Raw genomic sequence first — 24,452 nt, 5'->3', positions numbered from 1 at the left:
CATTATACAAGGTTATATTCTAACAGTGCCTTGTATGGTTCAAGTGTATCTATTTAGAGCGGTTATGTGGTTTTAAGGGTAGCGCGACTTTAAAGAAGTTGTCTACAAGGGAATAAAAATAAATTCTTATACTTAAGAACTAACAATTTGAAAACAATGAGATTTGATCTAATGTAACACATACAAGTATAGCAAGTAGAATGATAATATTACATGTATACTAGTATATGTTTAGAGTTGAACGTTTATATACCTAGTTTCGTGTCCTCCTGTTAATGAGAATGACAATTTTATAGTTCTATTTTCATACGTAGCCATTATTGTATACTCCCCTAAAAATCCATGAAAGTTAAATGAACCAAGTTGATCAGTAACTCCCTCTACTTTCCCGGTTTGCCATTCTTTCAACAGCTTATCCACGATTTCTCCTGCTGGGAGGTTCTGAAAATTGTTGTCTGTAAGGCACATTTGGTAACATTTTCCCTCAGGATGCAGGGCTGTCCAAAGCATTAAACCTTTTACTGATTGGTGCGAGAATCCTTCTCGCAATACTTGCTCCAAGTATACACCCTGCAAAATGAATAAGATTGACTTAAAAATGCATTTCAATTAACTTCCTTAAGAACACTTCTTAATGCAACAACAATGCTTGGCTTTACCTGTGTTTGTTTGTCAATAGTATGAGATATATCAACTTCAGTGAGCCAAATGGGAAGTCCAAGGGTGCCCAATTTATCTAGGATAGCTCTAATTAAGGGAGGATTAGGAACACTAAAGTGCCCTTCTAGGCCAATTCCATCCATAGTAACTCCTCCTGCTTTAAGCTCCCTTAACCTTCTAACATAATCATCGACAGTCGAATTACCATCATTACAAGTCTCAACCACATTGAACTCATTCATGAACAAGGTGGCCAACGGATCAGCCTGATGAGCCGTCTTGAAGAAATCTAAGGTGGCATTAGGTCCAAGCCGCTGCTCATAGAAATTGAAGTGGAGCATCTCATTGCTGACATCCCAGTGAATGAACTCTTCTCTGAATCTGTTCATCAGGCTTGTTATTCTAGAATTAACAGCCTGTTGAAGGTCCGGCCCCTCAAGTTTTTTCACCCATGCTGGAGTGTAGTCCATATCCTCCCAGAATATGTTGTGGCCTCTTGTAGTTATCTGATTCGCTCTGACAAATTCTAGCATTTGATCAGCTAAGGTGTAGTTGGTTTTTCCTGGTTCTGGTTCTGTTGCATACCACTTTAGCTCATTTTCGAACACTGCTGCATTAAACCTCTTCAAGAACCAACTCTGCTAGAGTAAATGTATATGATTAAGAATCAAGGGATAATCTTTGCTGTCTTTAACTGAATTTTACAAAACAGAACTGATAATTATTGATTAAAACTGAATTTTGGAAATCATTTTATAAGTCGAAGAGAATAAAGCCTAATGAAGGTACAAGTATAACCTGGTAGGGAAGATTTCCAATAATGGTAGCAGCAATGGCTGATCCAATAGGGAAATCTTTGTAGATTTGCTGAATGGTTATTGAAGCTCCTACTAGCCTTTCTCCATGCAAATTCGACACATGAACTGTCACATAACGCTTGCGTTCCTTCAATTATGAAGGCCAAAAGTGTTGATCCATGTTAGTTAGCTTGTTTTCAAAAGTGTTAAATGACTTTTATCAAACTTGAGTAGGTAATTAATAAGCACACAATAAAATTACTCTGTTAATTATGGCTTGTTGATTCAATCTCCACTGCTCTTCACTAAATGGCTGCAAGGATGCACTAGCAACTGATATATTGGTGGATTTTCCATTGTCCTGTAATAAATTAGTTAGAAGGCACAAGTTAAAGGAAGAATTGTTGTTAATTACATGTTTAAAGTAGAATTAAGCAACACCCAAATACCTTAAAATATAGAATTGAAGATTTTGAAGGTGAATCCAGTACAAATCCTCCCTTAAGAAAAGACCAGCATCCTTGCTTTGCTATTACAGTTCCAATACAACTAATTGTTGCATGTTCTGTTTTTAAGCTTGCTCTTATTAGAGTTGAATCAACTCCCTCTATCATTACCCAAGCTGTCATAATATTATGATAGTAACAAATTCAGAAGGTCGGAAAGAAAATTGTCACTGATTCATAAATATCATGATTACTAGAGATGTACTATTTTTCATTGCAGAGTGCTTGTCCTAGTTGACTTTTCACGAATAATAACATAGTACATGTTAGGTAAAATATAAACTTAAGATGTTACTTAGTCATATGACCCAAAACGTTCAATGCTCATGAAATGAGGACTTGTTCATAGTTCATATATACAAACTAGAAAATGACAAAGTGGAAGAGAGAAATTTACCAGATAAGGTGTAGAAAGCAGGGGAGAGATTGTTGATCATGAATGAAGGTATTGATGGATCACTGATGCAACAATTTCTATAGTCTTGTAGGATTCCTCCATTATATAGTGGGTCCTCAGGATATTCTTTGCACTCCATGTAAGGAAAAAATCATATGAAAACTATATCAAGATTAACAACATGAACACAAACTACCTTCATCCGGAATCAGTAGTTACATTACTAGTTCAAATTATACACAATGTACGTGGCAATTACTATAGTATAGATGGAAGGTGTATAAATGAGTAATTTAGATTCACAAGTACTACTAGAAATATGCAATGCACCTCAGTATAAGCAGAAGAATCATAAAGAGGTCCATCTGCCACAAAATATCAACAATGTTAAAAGAAGCTCAATGGTATAGTAAGAAAATGTAAATTTACAAAAACTATATACCAAGTAAATAGAATATAATTACCATAACTATTAGCCAAGAAAAATAAGCCTAGAGCACATAGGAAAATCAAGGTGAAATGCATCTTCAACATCCTTTCTTTCATGTTTTATTCAAAAAAACTTTATTTGTAAGTAAAGATAATGGAGCCAAAGTTTTGGGAGTGGGGGAGTTCACAAGAGAATAGTGGAGATTGGTTAAAAGAGTGGCAAGGTCCTTTATAATGTAAACCAAGCCCGTGTGCTTATTCACATGTGAAGATAGTGAGTAAAGTACCCCCCATGTCTAGAGGGTATGGATGGAGTACAACTTTTGTTAAATTAAGGTAAGACCATTTCACAACATTGGCTTTTGTTGAAATGGTTAGTGAATTTTGTTAGCTTTTCTTCTTTCGTTGTCCCTGAATAACTGTCACATTTGACTTTCATTGCTTTTGAAAATATATACAATATTCCATATCAAAACACATCTACTACGGTACATTTTTTGATGTTTTTCTTTAATTTGTATGGTGTAATAGTATGACCTTTTAAAAGTCAAATGCAATAATTAAATTCAGACATAACGAGTATAAACAGGACCTAGATTATCTATATTAGAGGAAATGATCAACTGATCGAGTTGGATTCTTGTGACACTTAGTATATGATTATGGAGTTGAATAGAGGCCTTAGAGGGGGTTCGTGAACAGTTGAAAGTGGAACTTATTACCCAAACCTTTCTAACTTTTCCTTCCCCATGGGTTTGTTTGTCTCTAGAAAGAGTTAGAAAGTTGTTGGATCCTTTTAAAGTACCAATACAAATTGTTGTTGTATTTCCTATTTCCCTTCATCAACCAGCTTTGATGAAACATGGTACAAACCAATGAACCAATAATGGAGCATCCTAATTCAATATAAATGCACCACATTATCTTGGTTTTGTCTATTGTTAATTTTGTAAGATTTTTTGTTTTTTGATATTTTGCCCATAATAACTCCTTACAATTAAAAGTTGTCTCTAAGAATTAAGAACTATACTTTTTTCTGGTTATCAACCTATTATTATAATCCAATATTTTACAGGTAATTAATACCTGCTTTGAGTATTTGAAGAACCGTGGAATAGTTTAGCCACTGACCTAGAGACTGACAATCAAAGAGCACCCATAAAAACAAAAAGGAGTAACTAATTAAAATATCGAAATGGGTAAATAGTATACACCAAAACACGAAGTATTTTTCTAAAAGCATGTTGTATTGATTCTACATAGTACTCACTCTATACTATCATCTAATTACTTGTGATTTTACATTTTGAATTAACCAATTTTATAGCTTTACATAGATTATGCCAACTTTAAACACCAAAGCAATCTCCTGTCAAAAAAAAAACACCAAAGCAATCACATAGAAATTCTTAATAGTCGAATAGAACATGCATTAATTGATTGTGTTGTTAGTCTTGTTACACTACAAGTTATCTAATAAAAGGCCTAATAAAAATACAAGTCATCCAACAATATCAATACAATATTGGATGTCACAATATATATTAAGACAAGAGAGAAAAAATATCATAAAAGGGACAAAAATTAACTAAGCAATTCCCAAATAAGGTTTGGTCTTGTGAAAAAGTTTCTATCTTACACAACTATGAGGCTGTAGAATGAAATCCCATTAAATGCACTTGGCCTAATCCGTCAACCCAGTTTGAGTGAACCTGGGAGAGGTTTTTGTCTGATATGGTCCTTCTTACCAACCAACCAAAAAAAAAAGTCAATTGAAGATATTATGAAACTATTATAGGATTGTGGAAGGTTTATGGCCTCATTAAGATACTCCGTATATGCTTATAGCAATAGGAACGGCCCATTAGAAGACAAAATTTTAAACTACGATTTTCAGACCATCAGTGACAGGCCACAGGCCCTCTTTTTCCAAATCTTTCCTGCAACAGCAAGCATGTTTTTGCATGCTGCAAAAGCAGACCACCCTATTTGTTAATTCAGATTAGAAAATATTTGCCATTAGTCCATTTGATGGTCAGTCAGACACAACGATCACCCCCTCATACAAGTAAATTTTTACAGCTAAACAAGTGAGATCGAATTCGAATAACTTACTCCCTTGATCCGAAGTTAATAGTCACGTTCATACTCTGGTAGCGTAATCTGAATTAGAGTGTGATGACCTGTTCCGAACAAATGGAGTAAGGCTTAGAACATAGAATTTAATTATCAAAAGAACTCTTATATGATTTGCTATTATAATTGAGTACAGTGTTACAAGTATAAATAAGGTTTGTACAAGTAGAGGAAGCACTCAACTTACAACATATAACACCTAGTACAAAATAATCTTAACTAAGGTTCAAAGTTGCCAAGAATGAAAAAACTGCTGCTTCTAAGCATACACCAGATAAAAATACTCCTACCTTTTTTTTTTCCTTCTGAGGGTGATGGGAGAAAAGATAATTGTTACAGACCCCAACCCTCTTAATTCCCTCTTTGCTAAGCAATATGAAGTTGTCAAAATTGTGTTTTGGGACGTAGAATGTACTGATATTTATTTTTCGTCAACAAACACTGAACATCCACTTCACAGATGACAACCCCACCAGAACCACATGTTGTTCTATTGCCGTCAGCTGCATGCAACAATTAAGAGCTCAGCTCATTTTCCTTTCACCACAGATTTCGATCTTTTGCTAGCAGCAATCGTTTTGTAAAGGACCTTGGTTCTAGAAGCCATCAACACGTCCAAGGCACAACCAATAAGGCAAGCAACACCCATGACCAAGTAGCAGAGTCTATAACAGTGGGCCCCGTAGCACTCATTCCCTCCACTAGGAGTGATGGTAGCCTCCGCATCATAGAGCAAACCAGCAAGAAGTCCCGAGAAAAGGAATGAGCCAAGTGGCAAGTTCAAAATAAGAATGTTGTATATGAGACCATAGTATTTGAGGCCGAAAAGTTCTGAGGCAGTTGGGACGGTGATTGCAAGACGGACACCATAACACAAACCAACTATGACTGCTCCAAAGTATAGGCTCCCGGGGACTGCCATTGCCATAATCACATATCCAACAGCTAGTAAGATTTGTGAGGCTGCATTGAAAAGTGGTCTAGGAGTAGCGGCTTTCCTGCAAAGACATGATTGCATACATAAGATCAATTTTATTCTTGAAGTTGTACAGCTTAGTAAATGTATGTCACCTCTCAGGCTAAAAACCATTATTTGGACTTATAGGAACTTATATACTATACTGGTTTCATTGAAAACTGAATTTGCACCCTTATTAGAGCTTATCAATAATTGATTGAACTTTACTTCATTGAGCCACGCCAATAAAATATAAAAACAAAAATAGAGTACAGTGAGAAATTTCTGTATTCTGTCCCATTGAAAGTTTCTAATTGAAGATTAATCACATGGTCCAAAGAAAACCCTACATGACCAAATCTGAAACTCCATTGTCATAAATCAGCTACGGTGACTACAGAACTGCAAATTACTATTCGTATTTAAATGTGGTCCATAATGTCGAATGAGCCCATTTTGACGATGACAAAAATAAATATCCTCCTACAGCTGTGCCTAAACCGGGGAAAAGTATGAAATCAAACTATGCTACCTCTACAAGACAGATAAATATCACAAACAACAAAGGTACTTGCATAGGTCAATTTCGATATAATAACTTAGTATGTACTCGTAGCAAACAGAGCTTTGAATTTTATAGTTTTTTACTCCGTGCTACTTGAATCTTCCCCAGCTACAGGCAAATTAAAAGATTTTTCTTTTTTGGTTGAACAAACCAAGGTGAACTTTGCAGACTAGTAGGCAACATGTCCGTAAACAAATCAAATATAGTTGCAACTTGCTAGGTATTCCACTAGGTCAAGTCTGCTTCATTAAAAGAAAAAAAAGTTTCATTGCACCCACAGAAAATTTCCATTTCTAATAACAACTATCATGCACTTTGTATTACCAATACTTTTAATACTCTGTTTAAACCAAATTGCTAGCTACAAAACTCTTTGAATAAATTACATTTTTAAAAGAAAAGGACAGCATATTCAGCAAAGATTTTCCAGGACAACAGGATCAATATTTAATTATATAATAATCTAGCATGAAAAACGCGGATCTATTTGACTTTCCCCACTAACCTACCCACAATCAGAATTATGATTATGAACAAAAGTTAATGACAGTAAAAGAAAAAAAAAACAGGAGAATACTTACTTGATACAGTATTCGGAAACTGTTCCAGAGATAATCCTACCAAAAAATCCCATAATGCTAAGTAGAGACACAAAGATTGACACATCCGAGTAGCCAAGAGAAGAACCCATTTGGCCCATATTGTTCATCACAGCCATACCAGGTCCAACTCCACACAAGAACGACACAAACAAAACCCAAAAATCAACTGTCTTTAGTGCCTCAACAATAGTGTGCTCTTCACCTAGGATAGGCTGCAATTTCTTAGCCTCCCCATTTACTTCCTCGGCCACAACATCCTCTTGAATCGGCTGTGATATAGGCACAGCATCCGGGGCTAGTAAGGGCTCTGTACTCGGATCCTCAATATCATCCTTAGCTTTCGAATCCAGCCAGATTTTGAATGCAATATAAGCTGGTATTACCAACGGAAAAGCAAGCAATGCCACTAGAACGACAGAAAAGGTAACATCGAAAATATGCCCTTGTGAACCAACAAAATCATGAGCTAAGAGGTAAACTGCAACAGTAACAGCCACAATATTGAACATATTGAAATACTTTGATTCTTCCGATATGTCCGACTCAGTGGTAGATGGAGGAACCTCCCGGAGGAAGATCATTGCAGTTAAACATACCGCAAGAGGAATAACCGTAAGCATCATGAGGAACGTAGCAGGACTATCAGCAAAAAGTGCACTACAGACATCAGTGAATATAGCAGTGCTTAAACCCACATAACCCTTTAGGATCCCAGAAACAGGTCCCCTATTTTTCCTGAAATTTCGGATACATGTAACTAAAATGGCTGTGTTCATCCATGTTGTGCTGTTTCCTCCCATACACATAATTATACACATCTGCAGCATTCCAAAAATCAATCAACTTCATCAATTTGGATCTCATTAGCCACCACACCACACAAAACTAATTCTATATCAATATTAACTAAATTTGTTAATATCCCACTAGTGAAAAACTTTAAAATTTCAAAATTAATATATTTCTAGTTCCAAAATCAATTCACGTCCCACAAATATCTTTTTTTTCTTTGTTAATTGAGTCAAAACCCCTCCCTACAATCCAATAAAGACCCTTTGGTAGTTAAAAGATCCTCATTATTATCTCTCAAAAGTAAAAACTACAACATATTACTATCAAATCTCGTCTATATCACTACCTTACTAGGCTACTATACCCTTCGCAACTCTCTCTATAACAAGCTAAATACATTTGTTACAAAGACCAACTCAACCAAAAGCTTTTAATGGTTGAAGCCCAAGATCGGATTATATACTCTATCAACCATCAAATCAATAATAGATTCCAATAGACCAATGTAAAAAACTCTCATGCATCACCAAATATAACAAACAAGTATTAGTATAACAAAACTAAACAAACAAATTAAGAAAGAATGCCAAATTACATAACATTACAAGAAAAGACACAAAAAATACCAAAATAAACATGATCCAAAACTTATTTCAAATAAAACAAGAAGAATAAGAAGAACATACAGCCCAATAAGGAAGGGGTGAAATGGTCTTGCTAACAACAAGCCATTGAGCGCCATAACCAACAAGACCCTCAAGAGAACCAATGAGAAGAAGAAGCCAAGTAGGAAAAGTATCAGAAGCAAGCCCAGCAACAAGCCCAAAAGCTTTACCAACATCTTTAGCAACAGATAAATTGTTTAATTGAAGTTGGGTCAAATTCATCAAAGTTTTAACGGCGTCAGAGTAGTTAGAAAAAGTGTAATTGTTGCCTGAAATGGCTTGCACCCAAACGGCCGTTACGAAACCTAACCATTTTAAGGCGGTCGCCATTGATGGACGTTCAGAAGGTAACCCCATTGTTAATGGAGTTAGAAAAACAAGGATAAAAGTCACAGTTTTTATTTATAAAATAAATTTATAAAAAATAAATTAAAACTTTGATTTGAAGAGAGAGAATGAGGTGATGTACTCAAGCGGTTGTGCAAAGGTTGACGCTTTGTTATTGCAAGATTTGCAATTGGTGTCTCATTTTATAATGTTGTATAGAGATTTGTTGGGCCCCACCTTTTTTTATAAAAGTTTTGTTTTTTTCTTTTTGAAAAAGTGTGTCCAATTAATATTGAAGGACAAGAATTCTGGATGAAGGCGGAATTTCATTAAGTTATTGTAAGACGGGTTAAAGTTATGCTAAAAATATTTAAAGTTACTATTTTATACAATAAAAGTTACCATTTTTATAACAAAAATTTTACCCTAAAAAACATTTATAATGTACTCCGTAATAGATTAATCATAGGGTTAAATTTACCATAAAAATTGTTAAAGTTATCCTTAAATTGACCGTTTTATAATAAAATTAATGTGAGTCTGCCTTACACGAGAATTATTGTAAAAAATTTAGAATTTTGAGTTGTACTGTACTTTCTAATTTTTATCGAGAAAATTAAGAAAGTTGAATATATTTTTTTTGTTTTGAAAACAAATCAATTCATTAATAAAAAGACATCCGCATCTACAAATAAAATTAAAATTAACAAATAAATAAAATTGAATCAAATAAGGGTTTCCTTCATCAAAGCTACGATCGTTGAATAGATCTTGTAGTATGGTACATCTCTCGCACATCACTGGAATATACAGCCTTTTCGGAGAGACGATCTAACGATTTGTTATAGCTATAAGCATGTAAGAATGATTTTCATCTAATTCGCTTGAACGTATTTGAAAACTTGACAACCATTGCAATCCCGAACAAATTTTTGCCAACAAACTGATAATAGGGCAAAAGATGATTGCTTTTTTGATAAACCCTAACCCAAATAAAATAAAAATAAAAAATAAAAAAAAACATAAACAAACAACTAAACTAACAAAAACTGACGACTCCACCATAAGGAGACGGATGAATGTCTACACTACTCGTATAGATTTATTGAAACCTAAATTGCAAAACTAAAGAAAATTAAGGGAAAATGATCGGAAATAGTCCAATTTTCGAAGAAATAAGACTATTTCCGGCCTAAGCGGCCAAGAATTTAGAAAACCCCTAGAAGAGAGAAGGAGAGAGAGGAGAGACGGTATCGTAAGAAACTATCACAAGAAAGTTGAATATCATTGTGTTGATGTAAGTCTCAAATCTATACTATTATTTTAAAACAAGAAGTTGGAAGGACATGTGTCCACTTCCTGTTTTTTCTGATTAAAAAAAATATTTAACAAAAAAAAAAAAAAAAAAAAAAAAAACAACTAATGCCATTACAAATACCTTTATTTCAAACTAATTTTATACATGAAAATTGATCATGCCTTTACAATTATCTTAATTTTCAAACTAAGTTTATACATGAAAATTGATCACGTCTTTACAAAAAATAAAAAAAATAATAAAAATAAAAAAATAAAAAACTAACTTTTTTCAAACTAATGTCGATTTAAGTTTGACTGTTATTTAAAAAAAAATTGTGTGAAAAAAGTGTTCTCTAACTTACAAAGGTTTCACTTAAGTTCTTTTTAAAAATGTAAATACAGGATGCTAAACCTAAAATTAGTGTTTTTTTTTATAAAGGGAAGTTAATTGTTCATAAACCCATCACCCTATTGAAAATAGTAAGTTCCTTTCTACTTTTCATTCCACTATATATGTATCATATTTTAAGTTTCATTTATGTTATTTATGTTTGATCAATTTGTTTTTCAAATTTAACAAAATTGTTATTTTTAATTTGTACAAAGGTGATTGTGGGTCAACAGTGAAAGTGAAGATTAAAGCGGGCTGCAAATTATGTTTAGGTGAGCCTATTTCTTCAATTTGGTGTATAATGTAATTTTAATTTGTAGCCCTCTTATGTATATTGTATCGGGGAATACATGATTTTTTTTGCATGCATGGTTGATATTGCATATGTATGGCAAAAGAATGGTATAGTCACAGGCTCAAAACTTATATGCCCTTATAAGTCACAATATTGCATATGTGCATATGGCAAAAGAAAAAGAAAGTTAAAGAAACCTTACATATATGCAATGCATATTGTAGAATACTAATAATTAGAGAAAGTTAAAGAATATTAATATTGAAAAATAAAATTTGAAAGTTCGACTAAAGTACTATAAAATGCAGTTTTTCACAATATGACATATGTTTTTTTTTTTTTTTGGTTGTTGTTGTAAAAGTTTTGATAGACTTTTAACTATGTTTTACCTTTAAAATGCTTTTTTTTTCTTTTTTTTTTATTTGTTCTTTTAAAGTACGGAGTTCTTATTTAACACTACTATTAAAATATTTTTTACGGAGTACTATTTTTATATGAAATTGAAATACTAAGCAAAAATACAAACACAAAAACAATTATTATAAAACATTAGATAGCCGTGCATTGCATGGATTTAAGACTAGTTCAGTAAAAATATGGATTATGGAGTAGTAATGAATCTATACTACGATTGTGTGATAGTTCGATGGTATAATTGGTGAGTTAAGCATATATTTGGTGATTAAGTTTTCCAATTTTTCACCTTTTGGTGATTGAACATTTTTTTTTCACTCTTTGGTGATTGAAGCCAATGTTCCAGTTCCAGCCAATTAACCCATCAGAATTTCAGTTAACCCCACCTTTAACCACACCAAAAATCACCTGTTACCTTTTATTATGTACTATTACTCCCTTCGTCACACAATACTATACAAAGCCTATTTGGATTTTTTTTTTCACGAGAATTAAGGAGATTCTAGATTCTTTAAAACTAATGATTGATAGTACATATGTGCATGTGAGGTTAGAGAGAGATAAAAAGAAAAAAGTAGTTGAGAATTATTGAAGAGAGGGAGAGAGAAATTAAAGTGTTGGGAATTAATGTCAAAAGTACAAAAAAAAAAAAAAAGGATAACAACTCATCAAAAAGAGGGTAATAGGGTATTGTGTGACGGAGAGAGACAACTTACTTTTTGAGGAAAAAAAAAATCCCTTAAACCCAGAATACAATGTACAATATTCCCTCCGTCCTTTATTTACATACCTACTTCCCATTTTACACGGGAATTAAGAAACTTAAAAACCATGATTGGGAATACAAATATGTATGTGGGTTTAGAGAAAGATAGAGAGAAAGAAAAGATAGTTGGTAATTGAAGAGATAGAGAGAAAAAGTGTTTGAAAATGACGTCAAAAGTACAAAAATAAAATAAAATAAATTAATAACAAATCATAGAAAAAGGGAATATTATCATAAAGTATATTCTTAAAATAAAAATAAACGGGGTAATTTTAAAACTCCCCAAAAGAAAAGTAGGCATAAGGGACGGAGGGATTATTATTTTTTAGAAACCATATACCCAAAACATCGATCTATACAAAGCATAATCCTTGAAAGAGATGCAAGAAATCTTAGGACCCAGAATACAATTGATAATATCCTTCAGACCTTATTGGTGAAGGATCTCCATCTTGAACAATAATCAAATGGTAAGCTGACTGTTTTTTTTTTAACCAAAAGTCACTATTATTTTTAAGAATGTAGTACGAATTGATGGTCCTTCATTAAATGTAGAATTGGCTAATCCAATTCAAAGGTGACTATTTTTTTAACCAAAGGTGACTGACTATCATTTTAACCTAAGGTTTTTTTTTTTTTTTTTTTTTTTTTTTTTTTATCCCATTTTATTTTTTCCAACGAAAAGTTATTACCAATCACCAAACCGTGAAAAAAAAAAGTGTCTATCACCAAATATATGCTTAACTCTATAATTGATATTTCACTCTTTTGTTTCTTTATTGTAAATGTAAATGTGGATAGTAGATACAATGTATTTAAAGTTTTTTATTTTGACATATATAGTAAAAATTACAGTAAGAAGTAGTGTATGGAATAGTAAGATATAAGGAGTAATTCCTCCATTTATGACTTTTTACGATCTCATACACACATAAATATTTATTCTTTCAATTCCTCTTATGTAATAATTATAAAAACTGTGATATCCCTATAGGGTGAGTTCGCCGAGCAAATGGGCGAACAAGAGTTGGGTAACTTGGTCTTATGTTGAGGAGGGTTTTTGGACCACTAAGTGCGCCTAACCAGGTGGGTTCGTCCGATCTGACTAGTCGAACGAGAGCACGTGTGTCTAATAAGTCACAATAATTTTCGATTTCCGTTATTTTGTTTCAGATTATGGAGTGCTATAATATATATCATAAAAAGAGAGATGGCAGTTGTGTTATGTCATTAGACTATCCGAGTTCGTAGAGAGAGAACATATACCTAACAATCTAAGACTGAGATAATATGAGATTATAATATGTCGATAATCATGTTTCTATTGATTGTTTTGAATCTATTCTATAATTTGTAATCAGTTTTCCTCAAGATCAATAAAATAATTACTCTAGCTATCGCTTTACTTTAAGAAAGGTGGATGCCTCCGTGTGGATGTAGCTAACACATTATTGGTGAACTATGTAAATTCTGTTGCGATATTGCTTTACCTTTTTACCTTTTTTTTTTTTTTTTTGGAAGATAACAGTAAGATTCTTCCACATGACTATATTTTAATGTTAATAAGAATTTATAGCTTGACCATGATGATAGAAACATGCAAATGCAATACATTAAGGAAGTGATAAGAGTCCTTTCAAAAAAAAAAAAATGGAAGTGATAAGAGTATATCCTTTAGGATTTACTTAATTTCATTTTTTAGTGTTTTATTAGTCGATCTACTCACAATTAAAGCTTTAACCTACATGATTTTTTTTTAAAAAAAAAAAAAAAGTTTTAACCTACGTATTATTTTTTTGATATTAATTCAACTTCTTTTACTCTAGCTCATATAAACTACCTTATGCATGTCACTATAACATTTCTTTTTCAAATAATTCAACCAAGAACATCGAGAGTATAACTCTGGCAAATCAATATGACATTGAGTTGGGCTAATTTGAGAGATAATATGACACAAAACGGACACGCACGACACGTTATTATTATTATAGTTTGATATACGAATTCCTCAATTGTTGATCAATAATCAACCAAATTGAAATGATTTTAAAATTTATTTGGTAAATATTGATAGTAACTACTCCATATGAATTATTACTCTATTATAAAAGAAAAAAAAAAAAAAATTGCACAGCAGGGATGTTGTCATGTTGCCTGCAAACTGAATCAACCATGGGGGCATAGATTTTATTTTTATTTTTTTCTTTTTGATGGGGACATAGATTTGGACTATATTATTGTTACATCACAATTTCAAAAAGCAAGAAATACAAAAAACTTAAAAGCAATGAGCTCTATTTTATTTTAATTAATTAAATAACTAGCACACGTTTTATATGGAAGGTAGCGTGATACATGATACTTGAACACTTTTAGCAAGTTGAAGGGCATCGGCTGCGAGCCACAACGCGATTGATCGATCAAAGCCAAGCCGAGGCAGCTTCCTAGCTTCCCACATTGTAGCTTTCTTATAGATTGAATGAGCCGCTAGGAGCCAACGCGATCGATCAAAGCCAAGCCGAGGCAGCTTCGTAGCTTCCCACATTGTAGCTTTCTAATTTTGCAACTTGATATTGTTAACCCTTTTAATTAAGGAAGATCAAAACATGGGATTAAGATACTTTAATTAGACGCCACTATTAGCTGGCTTAGCTGTTTTGTGTGACTTCACTTTAAGTCTCCATATTTTAATCATATATACGAAGTATATGATTCCATATTCGTTTTCGCTTCGTTTCATTTCATGGTGTTTTTGTTGATCTTTTATTAACAATAATAATAATACTCTAATAAAAAAGTATATCACTATCAAACTTTATCATTTTTGTTTTTTTGTTTGTAATTATTACTCGTATAATGTACGTAGGCCGTGGTACTTACACAAGCAAATGTCATCAATTTTGTCCAAACATAACCAAATTCATTTTCAAATTTATGTTATGGAGCAATTTATTTGGGATGATATGGAGTAATATTTTTAGACTATTTTTTTTAATAGGGTGTAACTGTGTAAATATAGTGTGTGAATGTGTATAACTACGTGTTTTTTTAATTTTATTGACTTTTGACTATATACGTGGTATAAGATTTACTAAAGTACAAGTACAGGCAATATACGAGTACAAACTACATTTTATACGTATTATTTCTAAGTTATTGTCGTGATGCTCTATTATAATTGGTTGGTTAGTTGAAAAAATTTGAGCATCCAATATTGGGGAAATTTTTTTAGCTTTTAATATTGGTGGAAAAGGAAAATGAGAACTCTATAAGGGAGTAAGGGACCATATTCTGACATGCGTGGTACTTTTACTTTTATGGAGAGATTAAAAGATACTCTTTGAAGAAGATATTCTTCAAAAAAAAAAAAAAATGTAATCACACATGCAAGATGGTGTATAAGATGATAACAAAATGATAAATATATTGTCAATTTTGTCATATGGATATAAAGTAAAAGAGAATATAATTGTAAAAAAAATTGAATGAATGCAAAGACTGAGCTAGTAGAAATCTTAAAATCAAATATAGCAACTTTGATGCATTATTTAACTTATCCTTACAATTCACATTATTTTTTCTTCATGTACCATATATCTTATTCAGTTCATTCATTAGTTCTAAACTTCTATTGTAGAGCCAACAAGACTTGAATAAACAGAGTTCTTAAATTTGGATCCCAACAAAAAAAATATCTCCAAAAAGTACTAAAAATATCATAAGCCATATAGTTTATGTGGTGCTAGTGGTGCAACTTGTGATAGTCATTTTGAGAACTTATCAACTATCAAATACTTTCACAAACAATCAATTATCAAATCAATAAAATTATTTAATAACATGTCCCACAGTTTGGTGTGTATTGTTGATTTCTTGGATGCTTTTAAAATCCTATTGACTCCATTGATCAAGTAAGAAAGCAATATTACGTGTTTATACAATACTATGTGTATGGATAGAAAGAAATGGAGGAAAGGAAGAAAAGAGAAAAGAAGGGATGCATCATTTTTTTTATTTGGATATTCAATGTAATGATCATGAGAGGAAATTGGAATGATTCATTTTCCTTCCTCTTTTAATAAACTGAATCTCTCTATCGTTTGGAAGCAGGAGAATGAAAGGTCACCTTATCCCTCCCCTCATCTCCGTTTCCCTTTCCCTCTTTTTCCTAGCCATTTTGTTCCCTTCATTATTGTTATCTACATAATGTTATAGTTATACTACGTATATGACAATGATTTATGACTTACACATAGTTTATAACCGTGATAATTAAGAGAGAAATACTTTTGACACACTCATTTTGATAGCACACTTTTTCAATGCTCTTATCACACAGTGGTATGCAAATATCAAACAAAGGTGCGCCAAAATCAAATGAATGATTCAAACCAAACAATTCAACTTTCAACGTATTCTCTCCGTCCCTTTTTATTTGTTCTACAGAAAACTAAAGCAAAGTCACTTTTTTTTTTAATTTTAGCTAGGAGGGAATGATGAAAGAGAAAAGTAATAATAAAACTTTTTTTAGAAATAATATTGGTGTGAGCCTGTGAAAGTAATAACTCAATGAGCTTATATAAATTTCAAGTAATATTCCTTCAAATAAAGTTTCAAGTAACATAAAAAAAATTTAATCAAATCCTGTCTATATCTAGTAATAACGCTAGGTAAACATCGAGTGAATTTCTATTCATATGAAAATAACAAATTAAAGGAATAGTTACTCATTTTCGTTTATACTCCGTACACATGCATGTAGTAAATTTAGAGTGAGTGTCAATGTAGCCAAAATATATCCAGGCCACTTTGGAGTAAAGACGATAAGATATTGACGGCTTAGACGAGATGGGCAGTACAATATCATTATAAAGCGCACAAGCAGCCTGACTACAACTGGATGGGTGCGCCCATAAGGTAAAAGAGATTGATCAGATCAAACTATCCTTCTCAATCATTCATTCCTATTATTTTCAATGCATTCAGACAAACACACCTACATTTTCTTGGCTAAAGTTGGCATTTTTTGACTTCCCTTTTGCGTTACATTTTTATAATACAAATAATTTTTTTTTTTTTTTAAATAAGTTGATAGACTTATACAGTACTTCATGTCAAAATAGACGGACCATATCTATGATCAATTCGAGTAATGTATGTATGTGCAATAGTTAAACCACATAATAAAGAAGTGACAGAATTGAAGGAAGCCGACGCGGAGTCTGATAAGCTTTGTGAAAGATGTGATAACTGATAAGATACCCAAACATTCATGTTGCTATCATGTTGGTGATAACGTACGGAGCTTGATAAGTACACAATGGTTTATCTTCTTAATTACTTCTTAGTGCGGAGTATGTACTAACCTTTCATTTGGATAAGATTATTGATCTCATATCCCTTAATCCCTTTCACCTTAATTATTTCAATATAATACTTCATACCTTATTACTTATTTCAAATCAGATCATTAAAAACTAAGTTTAGATCGTATTTTATTGTTTTATGTATGAGTTTTAATAGCTAAGGGTTTGTTTGACATCGTTGTGATTTTCTGTTTTTTGTTTTTCAAAATCATATGATATATATTGTATAATGAATCAAAAATTAGTTAAACTTATAACAATTATGATAATTTTGAAAACTGACAACTGAATTGTGAAAACACTTTTTTCTTGTTTCTTGTTTTTGGCCTTTTGTTTTAAAAAAACAGAAAACTAAAAATAAAAAACGATGCCAAACAAGCCCTAAATAATTTAATTTCGCAATGCAAAAAATATAACTTGTATGAAAATTACATACTCTGTATTTAGAAACTACGAATTCATACAAATCTTATAGAATCCCATTTGATACATTTTTTTCCTTATTGGTTAGTGTATACATAAGGTTAAAGTTTAGTGAATTATACAATTGAATTTGTTTTGAAGAAAAAAAAAAGTTGAAATAAGAAAAAATTAATTCATATCATATCCGAGAGTAAACATGTAATCTACCTTTTTATGACTTGGTTCACTTAATTGCAAGTATGTTGGATTCTTATTTATTGTCTTTTAATGGTTGTACGTGCCTATCTCTCGTGCTTCTTAATTCTTACCTACTTGCATGACTGCATGCTACCTCCCAATCTCCCATGCATCTTACCTACTACTCCGTAGTAATTAAATATGAGCATGTTTCCGTCCAAAAAAAAAAAAAAAACAGAAAAGCATATATACTCTATTGCTTGAACAGTTGAACTAAATGGAATAAAATGGAGATATCTATGATAATTCTATGACAATAATTGCAGCTGATCAATAAACATACAATTTTGCTCATTTGAAAAGATTAAAACGAGCAAAAAATACTCTTGAAACACGTAACTCCCAAATGCAGCAATTTTCTAAATTGGCCATTTTATCTCAAATACTTCCTCCGGTTTCGGTTATTTGCAACAATGGTACCGTTTACGGATATCAATGCAAAACTTTTAGGAAGTGTTTAGTAGTGAAAAATTGGATAGTGGGGTAGGTGATTAATAAATTAAAAAGGGAGGGAAAGATATTCTAATTTTATGAGGAGAGAGAAAAAGAGAAACATGTGGTCCCAAAATTTCAAATAATTGGGGGTATTGTGGCTTAAAATTTCAAAGCACCGAATTTTTTTTTTCCCCACCAAATCCAAATTTACAAAACTCATTCAAATTTCCCTCCCCCCTTTAAATTTTTCATTCAAATAGGGGGTATTTAAAGCTACCAGAATATCAGTTCAGAAATATTCTTTACAAAATTAGTGTCCTACATTCCAGACACAAAAACCAGTCCCAAAATTAATGTTCTGCCTAAATTCCAGACATAAAAAGCTACTAAGTTAGTTGCAGCTTCATCTTCTTCTTCCCTGGTTTAGTAACAGCAACCCAGTAAAAAAAAAGCTCCCACACCTCATCACCAGTACCTGACAACTGGAACTCAGTAAAATTAGTAATCTGAACATGTCAGATTTTGCAAATGATCCATATTTTGGCATTGATCAGATGCTGAACGATGAAAACAGTATGGGACAAAGTCAAGCAAACCACCAAGAAGGGACTGAACTGAATGACAACAACAACAATCAGCATGAGGGTTCATTCCAGGGACCAACAACAAGAAAACAACTGACTGCTCAACAAAAAAGGGAGCTGGTAGATGGTTTTTTACTTAAGTTAGAGAGGGGGGGAGTTGCCCAGAGGGTACTTATCAGAACAAGCAAGAAAATTCAATGTACACAGGTCAACCATCCTGAGATTATTTATAGACATCAAAACACAAATGGCACAGGGCAATGTCATAGATGTGAGAAGCAAGAAAATGGGCAAAACAGGACCCAAACCCAGAGAGTACACTGATGAGTTCCTACAGTCAGCACCATTGAATAAGAGGACAACAGAGAGAAGCTATGGATGTGCTCTCAAGATCTCACATTCAGCCATCCATAAGCTAAAAAAACAAGGCAGATTGAGAACACATACAACAACAAATCACCCAGCATTGACATCCAATCACAAAATAGCAAGAATGAAATGGGTGTTAAATCATATACTGCCATCCACTCAGAATGGGGACCCCAAATTTATGGACATGCAACAAGTTATCCATGTAGATGAAAAATGGTTCTACTTGAACCCAGAAACAAGGAGGTTCTACCTTCTACCAAATGAGGCAAACCCATACATGTGCCAACAGTCCAAGAGGTTCAAAGTTAAAGGTATGTTCATGGCAGCAATTGGCAAACCCATATTTGGTCCTAATGGAGCATTAGTACATGATGGAAAGTATGGAATTTTTCCATTTGTCTGTGAAAGCATAGCAAAGAAAAAAAGCAAAAACAGGGATGCTGGTGCTGTGGAAATCAAGGCAGCACAGAATGTCAACAAAGAAGCCATAAGAGCAATGCTAATCAACAATGTCATTCCATCAATCAAAGCTAAATGGCCTGCCCATCTACCCAAGGACATATTTATTTAGTGGGATAATGTCAGACCTCATCAAATTCCTAGGGATGAGGAATTTGAAACAACTTGTCACTCTAAGGGATTCAACATTCAATTCATTTACCAACCAGCTCAGTCCCCAGATTTAAATGTGTTGGATCTAGGGCTATTCAATGTAATCCAATAAATACAATAGCAATCCTTCCCAAAAAACCTAAAGAAACTCATTGAAAGAGTGACAGAGGCTTATTAGATGTTCAACCCAGAGTTAAACAAGCAAATTTGGATAAGTCTACAATGTTTTATGGAAGAAATTCTGAAAAACCAAGGAGGGAATAACTTTATCCCTCCCCACAAAGGCAAAAAAAGGCTTGACAGGATTGGGATGCTGCCAGAGCAACTTGAGGTGGAGAAGAATGTGGTTTAACAAGCTATTGATTACCTCAACACCCTTTTCATACCAACTGACCAAGGGATTGAAGAAGATGAAGGTATGCAAGTAGATACTGATTGAAATCAAGTCAAACAAATGAAGAAGATCAACAGACTTAGAGACTGCCACACATAACCATTGAAAATCAAACAACCAGCATGTAACACAATATGTGTTGTTTTTTTTATTTTGTTTAATTACCGTATGTCAATCATTGGTTAGGTGTCTTTTGTTTAAAGTTATGCGAACTAATATTGTAGGGCAGTCTTAAGATCCTATAGTTGGGAAATGTACAAGTTTTTGGTAAATTTTATCACTTCATTGATGGTTCAATTATTTACAAGTACTTACAAATAGGATGAGTTAAATGTGCAAAACAGACTCAAAGCATCATTCCATCAGATGGGTTTTTTTTTTTTCACATACATTGCATAACTGGTTCCCTCAACAACAACTCTTATATGGAGTTGTTGGAGCAATTCCAAGTTATGAATGTGAAGTGTCAAATGAGTCCCTTCATCACTTGGATTTTGCAGGCACACACAACACAACACACTGAGTGACTCTAACTTCACCTAGGGACAGGTATCACATGGGGGGACTCATAGAGGGACACTCATGCAGGCAACAAGTTGGTCATCATTCTGTGCAGCAGCCTCAGGACAACAAACACAGCATAAACAGGCCAACCACCTTCCCACTATTTTTTATTTTTTGTTACCCATCCCAACCACCAAGCAAACCACAAACAAGAATCAATAGCATGCAGAGCATGTCAACTAGCAACCAACAGAATTCCTCACAGGTGAGGATGCACAACAAGCCACCAATACATCCAACAACTACATACAAATTATCTGCACCAGCCTCAGGACAACAAGCACAGCCTAAACAGCCCAACCAGTTTTCTACTATTTTTAATTTTTTTTTAAACATCCCAACTGTTTAGGGTAAAATTACCCATGACAAATGGACCAATCCGGACCTGCCACGTGTCCACCACGTGGGCCAATCAGCGTCCGCCACTTGTCACCCTAAGAGGTCCAACATGAACTAATCAGGCCACGCCACGTGGCCTCCCATATGCCAAATAGGCAAAAATGGCCACCAAGGCCCAAAGTCCTAGAGAAGCCCAATTTGCCCTGGTTAACCTAAACCTAAAATTGGCACGCTTCTCAAGACTATAAATACTTAATTAATCCTCATTAAAGGGGATTCAACAATTGATGACTCTCACCTAGAGAAGTCTAAACACATTGATCACTCCTCCCCTAGAGGAACCAGATCTCCCACCTTTACTTTTCCGCACTATTCACTCCTCAAGCAAGTACTAACTTGATCGTCGGAGGCGGAGCTCCTACCACAAGGAGTCTCCGTTTGTTTTGCAGGTACAGGCGTCCGGTTCCAGTCTCGGAATTGTAACTCTCCCGCTGGACATCAGAAAACCCCGAAACATTTTGGCGCCGTCTGTGGGGAGAGTACTTCTGAGATGGCATCCACGTCTGTACCGACTCCTGAAGAGAGGCGTCCCCTAGACGACCCTCAAGTTCAGTCGGACCATGATACTGAGGAAGAATTTAAAGTTGAAGCTCACACAGCTTCAGACGGGACCCTAAGGGCCCGGCGCACCCGTCCTACCGAAAGGAGGGAACGAGAGGCTGGTCCCAGTCGGCCAGCCGGCCCACCGCCTGAGACTCAGCAGGCAGCCGAAGGATCTGCTCCTATTACTAGGACAGAACTCATGACTCTCATGAGTACTTTCAAGGGAAAGATCCAAGAGCTTGTCAATACAAAGGCGACTGCTCCACCAAAGGAACAGTCGGCCAGATCAAACAACTCCCAGTTGAAGTTACATGCGCCTCGCATGAAACTACTGGGTACAACCGGCAATATACCAGCTTCCGAGCATCCGGCCAGGCGGCCAACTACTGCAGGCGTCATATGGCCGAATGCAAAGAGTCAGACGGTCAAGCTTGTAAGCTATTTATTATTATCATATCATTATTATGATGGTAAAAAAAAATTTCATTATTATCAAATCATTATCATACGGCCACATGCGCCTAACTTACTGATTTTGTATGGCAAAGCTCCACCTAAGAGCCTTAGGTGGCAACCTACTACAAAGTTAATCTTAGCATTTGATATTATCAAGTGGCATAAGTAGTATCATAACTACCAGCCCACATCGCTATATACATAGCCGGCTCCCATGATGCTTGTCACGAACAGCTTCCTCGGTCGGTTGTTCTACATGTCTAGGAAGCCTGCTGTTTTTCCTTCGATAAAGGCCCGACTGTGAGTGCAGTAGTGTCATTCCAACGTCGAGCCTTTGAGCTTTTAGGCGGCAACCATAAGAGCAGCCCTCATTCTCGCATAAACAGCCGGCTCTATATGATGTTTTATCAAGGTACAGTCGCAAGGTTTTTGCTCAAAATATAATGCCAAGTATACTTGATACAAATGAGTTTGGTTCCAGCTTGTTCTTCCAAAAGCAAACAGCCAAAATACTCGCACATATAAAAATCTCTCGGCCTGCCGAGAGGAGTAGCGCTTGGCTCGTAGTAATATAATTGGCCATGAGAGTGAATGCTTTAACTTGTTCATGTGCTAGTCTCTTATTGTGAAAGCTGGGCATTGGCGTCTCGCCCAAGGAAGCAGGCGGCCAGATGACAGCCGGCCTAGTCCTAGCCACGAAGCATGACAAATCAGCTAGCCATACTAATGTAGGCGACACCTAAACAGCCAGCCCAATCCGAGCCACCAAACAGCCGGATTGATCACTTCAAGAACAAGCAACTCAAAAGGCCGAGACGAATGAGTTCGTGTGTATGTAAAAAATAGGCAGCTAGGCAGCTGTATTTATGTATGGGAAGCATTGAAACCGGCTGTTTAGCCATCAAGTAAATCCAACAAACCACTTGTCTTTCAAGGAGAAACAGGCAGCACCTACCCAGCAAAAACAGCCGCAACTACATAGCATCCAAAATCAACACGCGGTTGGTTCAATACAATCGGCTCTATAATCATTCAACGACAGCTGAGAGAATTATTTTAAAATAAAGTGCTTATCTCATACTATCAGCTAGCCTACAAGAAGGATACCGGCCATTAAAACCATTCGCAAAGAACGAAGCGGCATTCGCAACCATTGATTATTAAAAGCATAGCTAAGCTCAAGTTCTTATAACCATGGAAGCAGCCGGCCTGCTCCTAATGTAAGTTCAGGCTATGTGATTCTTGAATTTCGAAGGGTCATGGTCGAGTAAATTCAGGCTATGTAAGTTCAGACTACGAGTTTTGTGCTTGGACTGAGCAGGGGCTTGAGTAGGCGGCACCAGCCCTCATCCCAGCCAAAACATCGTTCAGCCATATTTTACCCTAAACATTCGGCTCTCCGCTATTGAAACTTGTAAGCGAGAGCTTGATGGCTCTCATCTCAAACACATACAAGCGTTAAATCAAGACTCGAATGGCTCGAAACAGCCGTCACTCTTTTATGGACAGCTACAAATATCTAATGGGCAGGAACGATACGGAACAGCCGTCACCTCATAACAAAACCAGCTGGCCTTCATCATGGTTGTGTTACTTGCAAATTCTACCTAGCTTGCATTAAGAAAACTAGGCATGTCTGGAGGGCCGAGCATCTCACATCTCAATGGCCATCGCAAAAACAGTCGGCTATGGTTTACAAGAGCCGTCTAGTTCATATAAGCAGGCGACATTCACAGCTAACTCAGTAAACGAATGCGGGACTATGGAATGCGTAGCATACTTCCCTACACCTGGGAGTTTAAGAGTGGTCGCACAGGTTGTGATACGGCACTTCAAGGACAAACGTCTCTAATAAGCAGCTGAATGGCTTCGCTCATAAAACAAGGGCTATTTGATGTAATTGTCTCTCCTAGACGCCTGATATATCAAAGCTCCCAAGCAGTGTGGGTCCTAGGCTCATAAAACTAAACCAATGAACCATTGAAATTGCATAAATTTGTGCCACAAGCTAGCAAGCAAAGGCACAACAAGACAAGAGTGTGTTCGTTATGCATGGCAAAATACA

At 34.7% G+C, this 24,452-nt stretch overlaps 2 protein-coding genes across 2 annotated transcripts; both read right to left on the bottom strand.

The window, feature by feature from the left end:
- Nucleotides 1-132: 132 nt before the first annotated feature.
- On the bottom strand, nucleotides 133-4,911 carry LOC110718549 (anti-sigma-I factor RsgI6-like). The gene is made up of 8 exons (XM_021897398.1): nucleotides 2,825-4,911; nucleotides 2,691-2,725; nucleotides 2,361-2,493; nucleotides 1,907-2,079; nucleotides 1,720-1,818; nucleotides 1,459-1,605; nucleotides 660-1,298; nucleotides 133-570 (listed from the first exon to the last, which is right to left on the bottom strand). Exons 1-8 carry the CDS (start codon nucleotides 2,904-2,906, stop codon nucleotides 232-234), a joined length of 1,647 nt encoding a protein of 548 aa, XP_021753090.1. The 5' UTR covers nucleotides 2,907-4,911; the 3' UTR covers nucleotides 133-231.
- Nucleotides 4,912-5,010: 99 nt separating this feature from the next.
- On the bottom strand, nucleotides 5,011-8,864 carry LOC110718551 (protein NUCLEAR FUSION DEFECTIVE 4-like). The gene is made up of 3 exons (XM_021897399.1): nucleotides 8,529-8,864; nucleotides 7,030-7,868; nucleotides 5,011-5,923 (listed from the first exon to the last, which is right to left on the bottom strand). Exons 1-3 carry the CDS (start codon nucleotides 8,862-8,864, stop codon nucleotides 5,455-5,457), a joined length of 1,644 nt encoding a protein of 547 aa, XP_021753091.1. The 3' UTR covers nucleotides 5,011-5,454.
- Nucleotides 8,865-24,452: the final 15,588 nt, after the last annotated feature.

Source organism: Chenopodium quinoa, unplaced genomic scaffold, assembly GCF_001683475.1.
Source record: "Chenopodium quinoa cultivar QQ74 unplaced genomic scaffold, ASM168347v1, whole genome shotgun sequence".
NCBI lineage: Eukaryota > Viridiplantae > Streptophyta > Magnoliopsida > Caryophyllales > Amaranthaceae > Chenopodium > Chenopodium quinoa.
The sequence above is the reverse complement of the archived record's forward strand: the minus strand, read 5'-3'. Positions and strand labels throughout refer to the sequence as shown.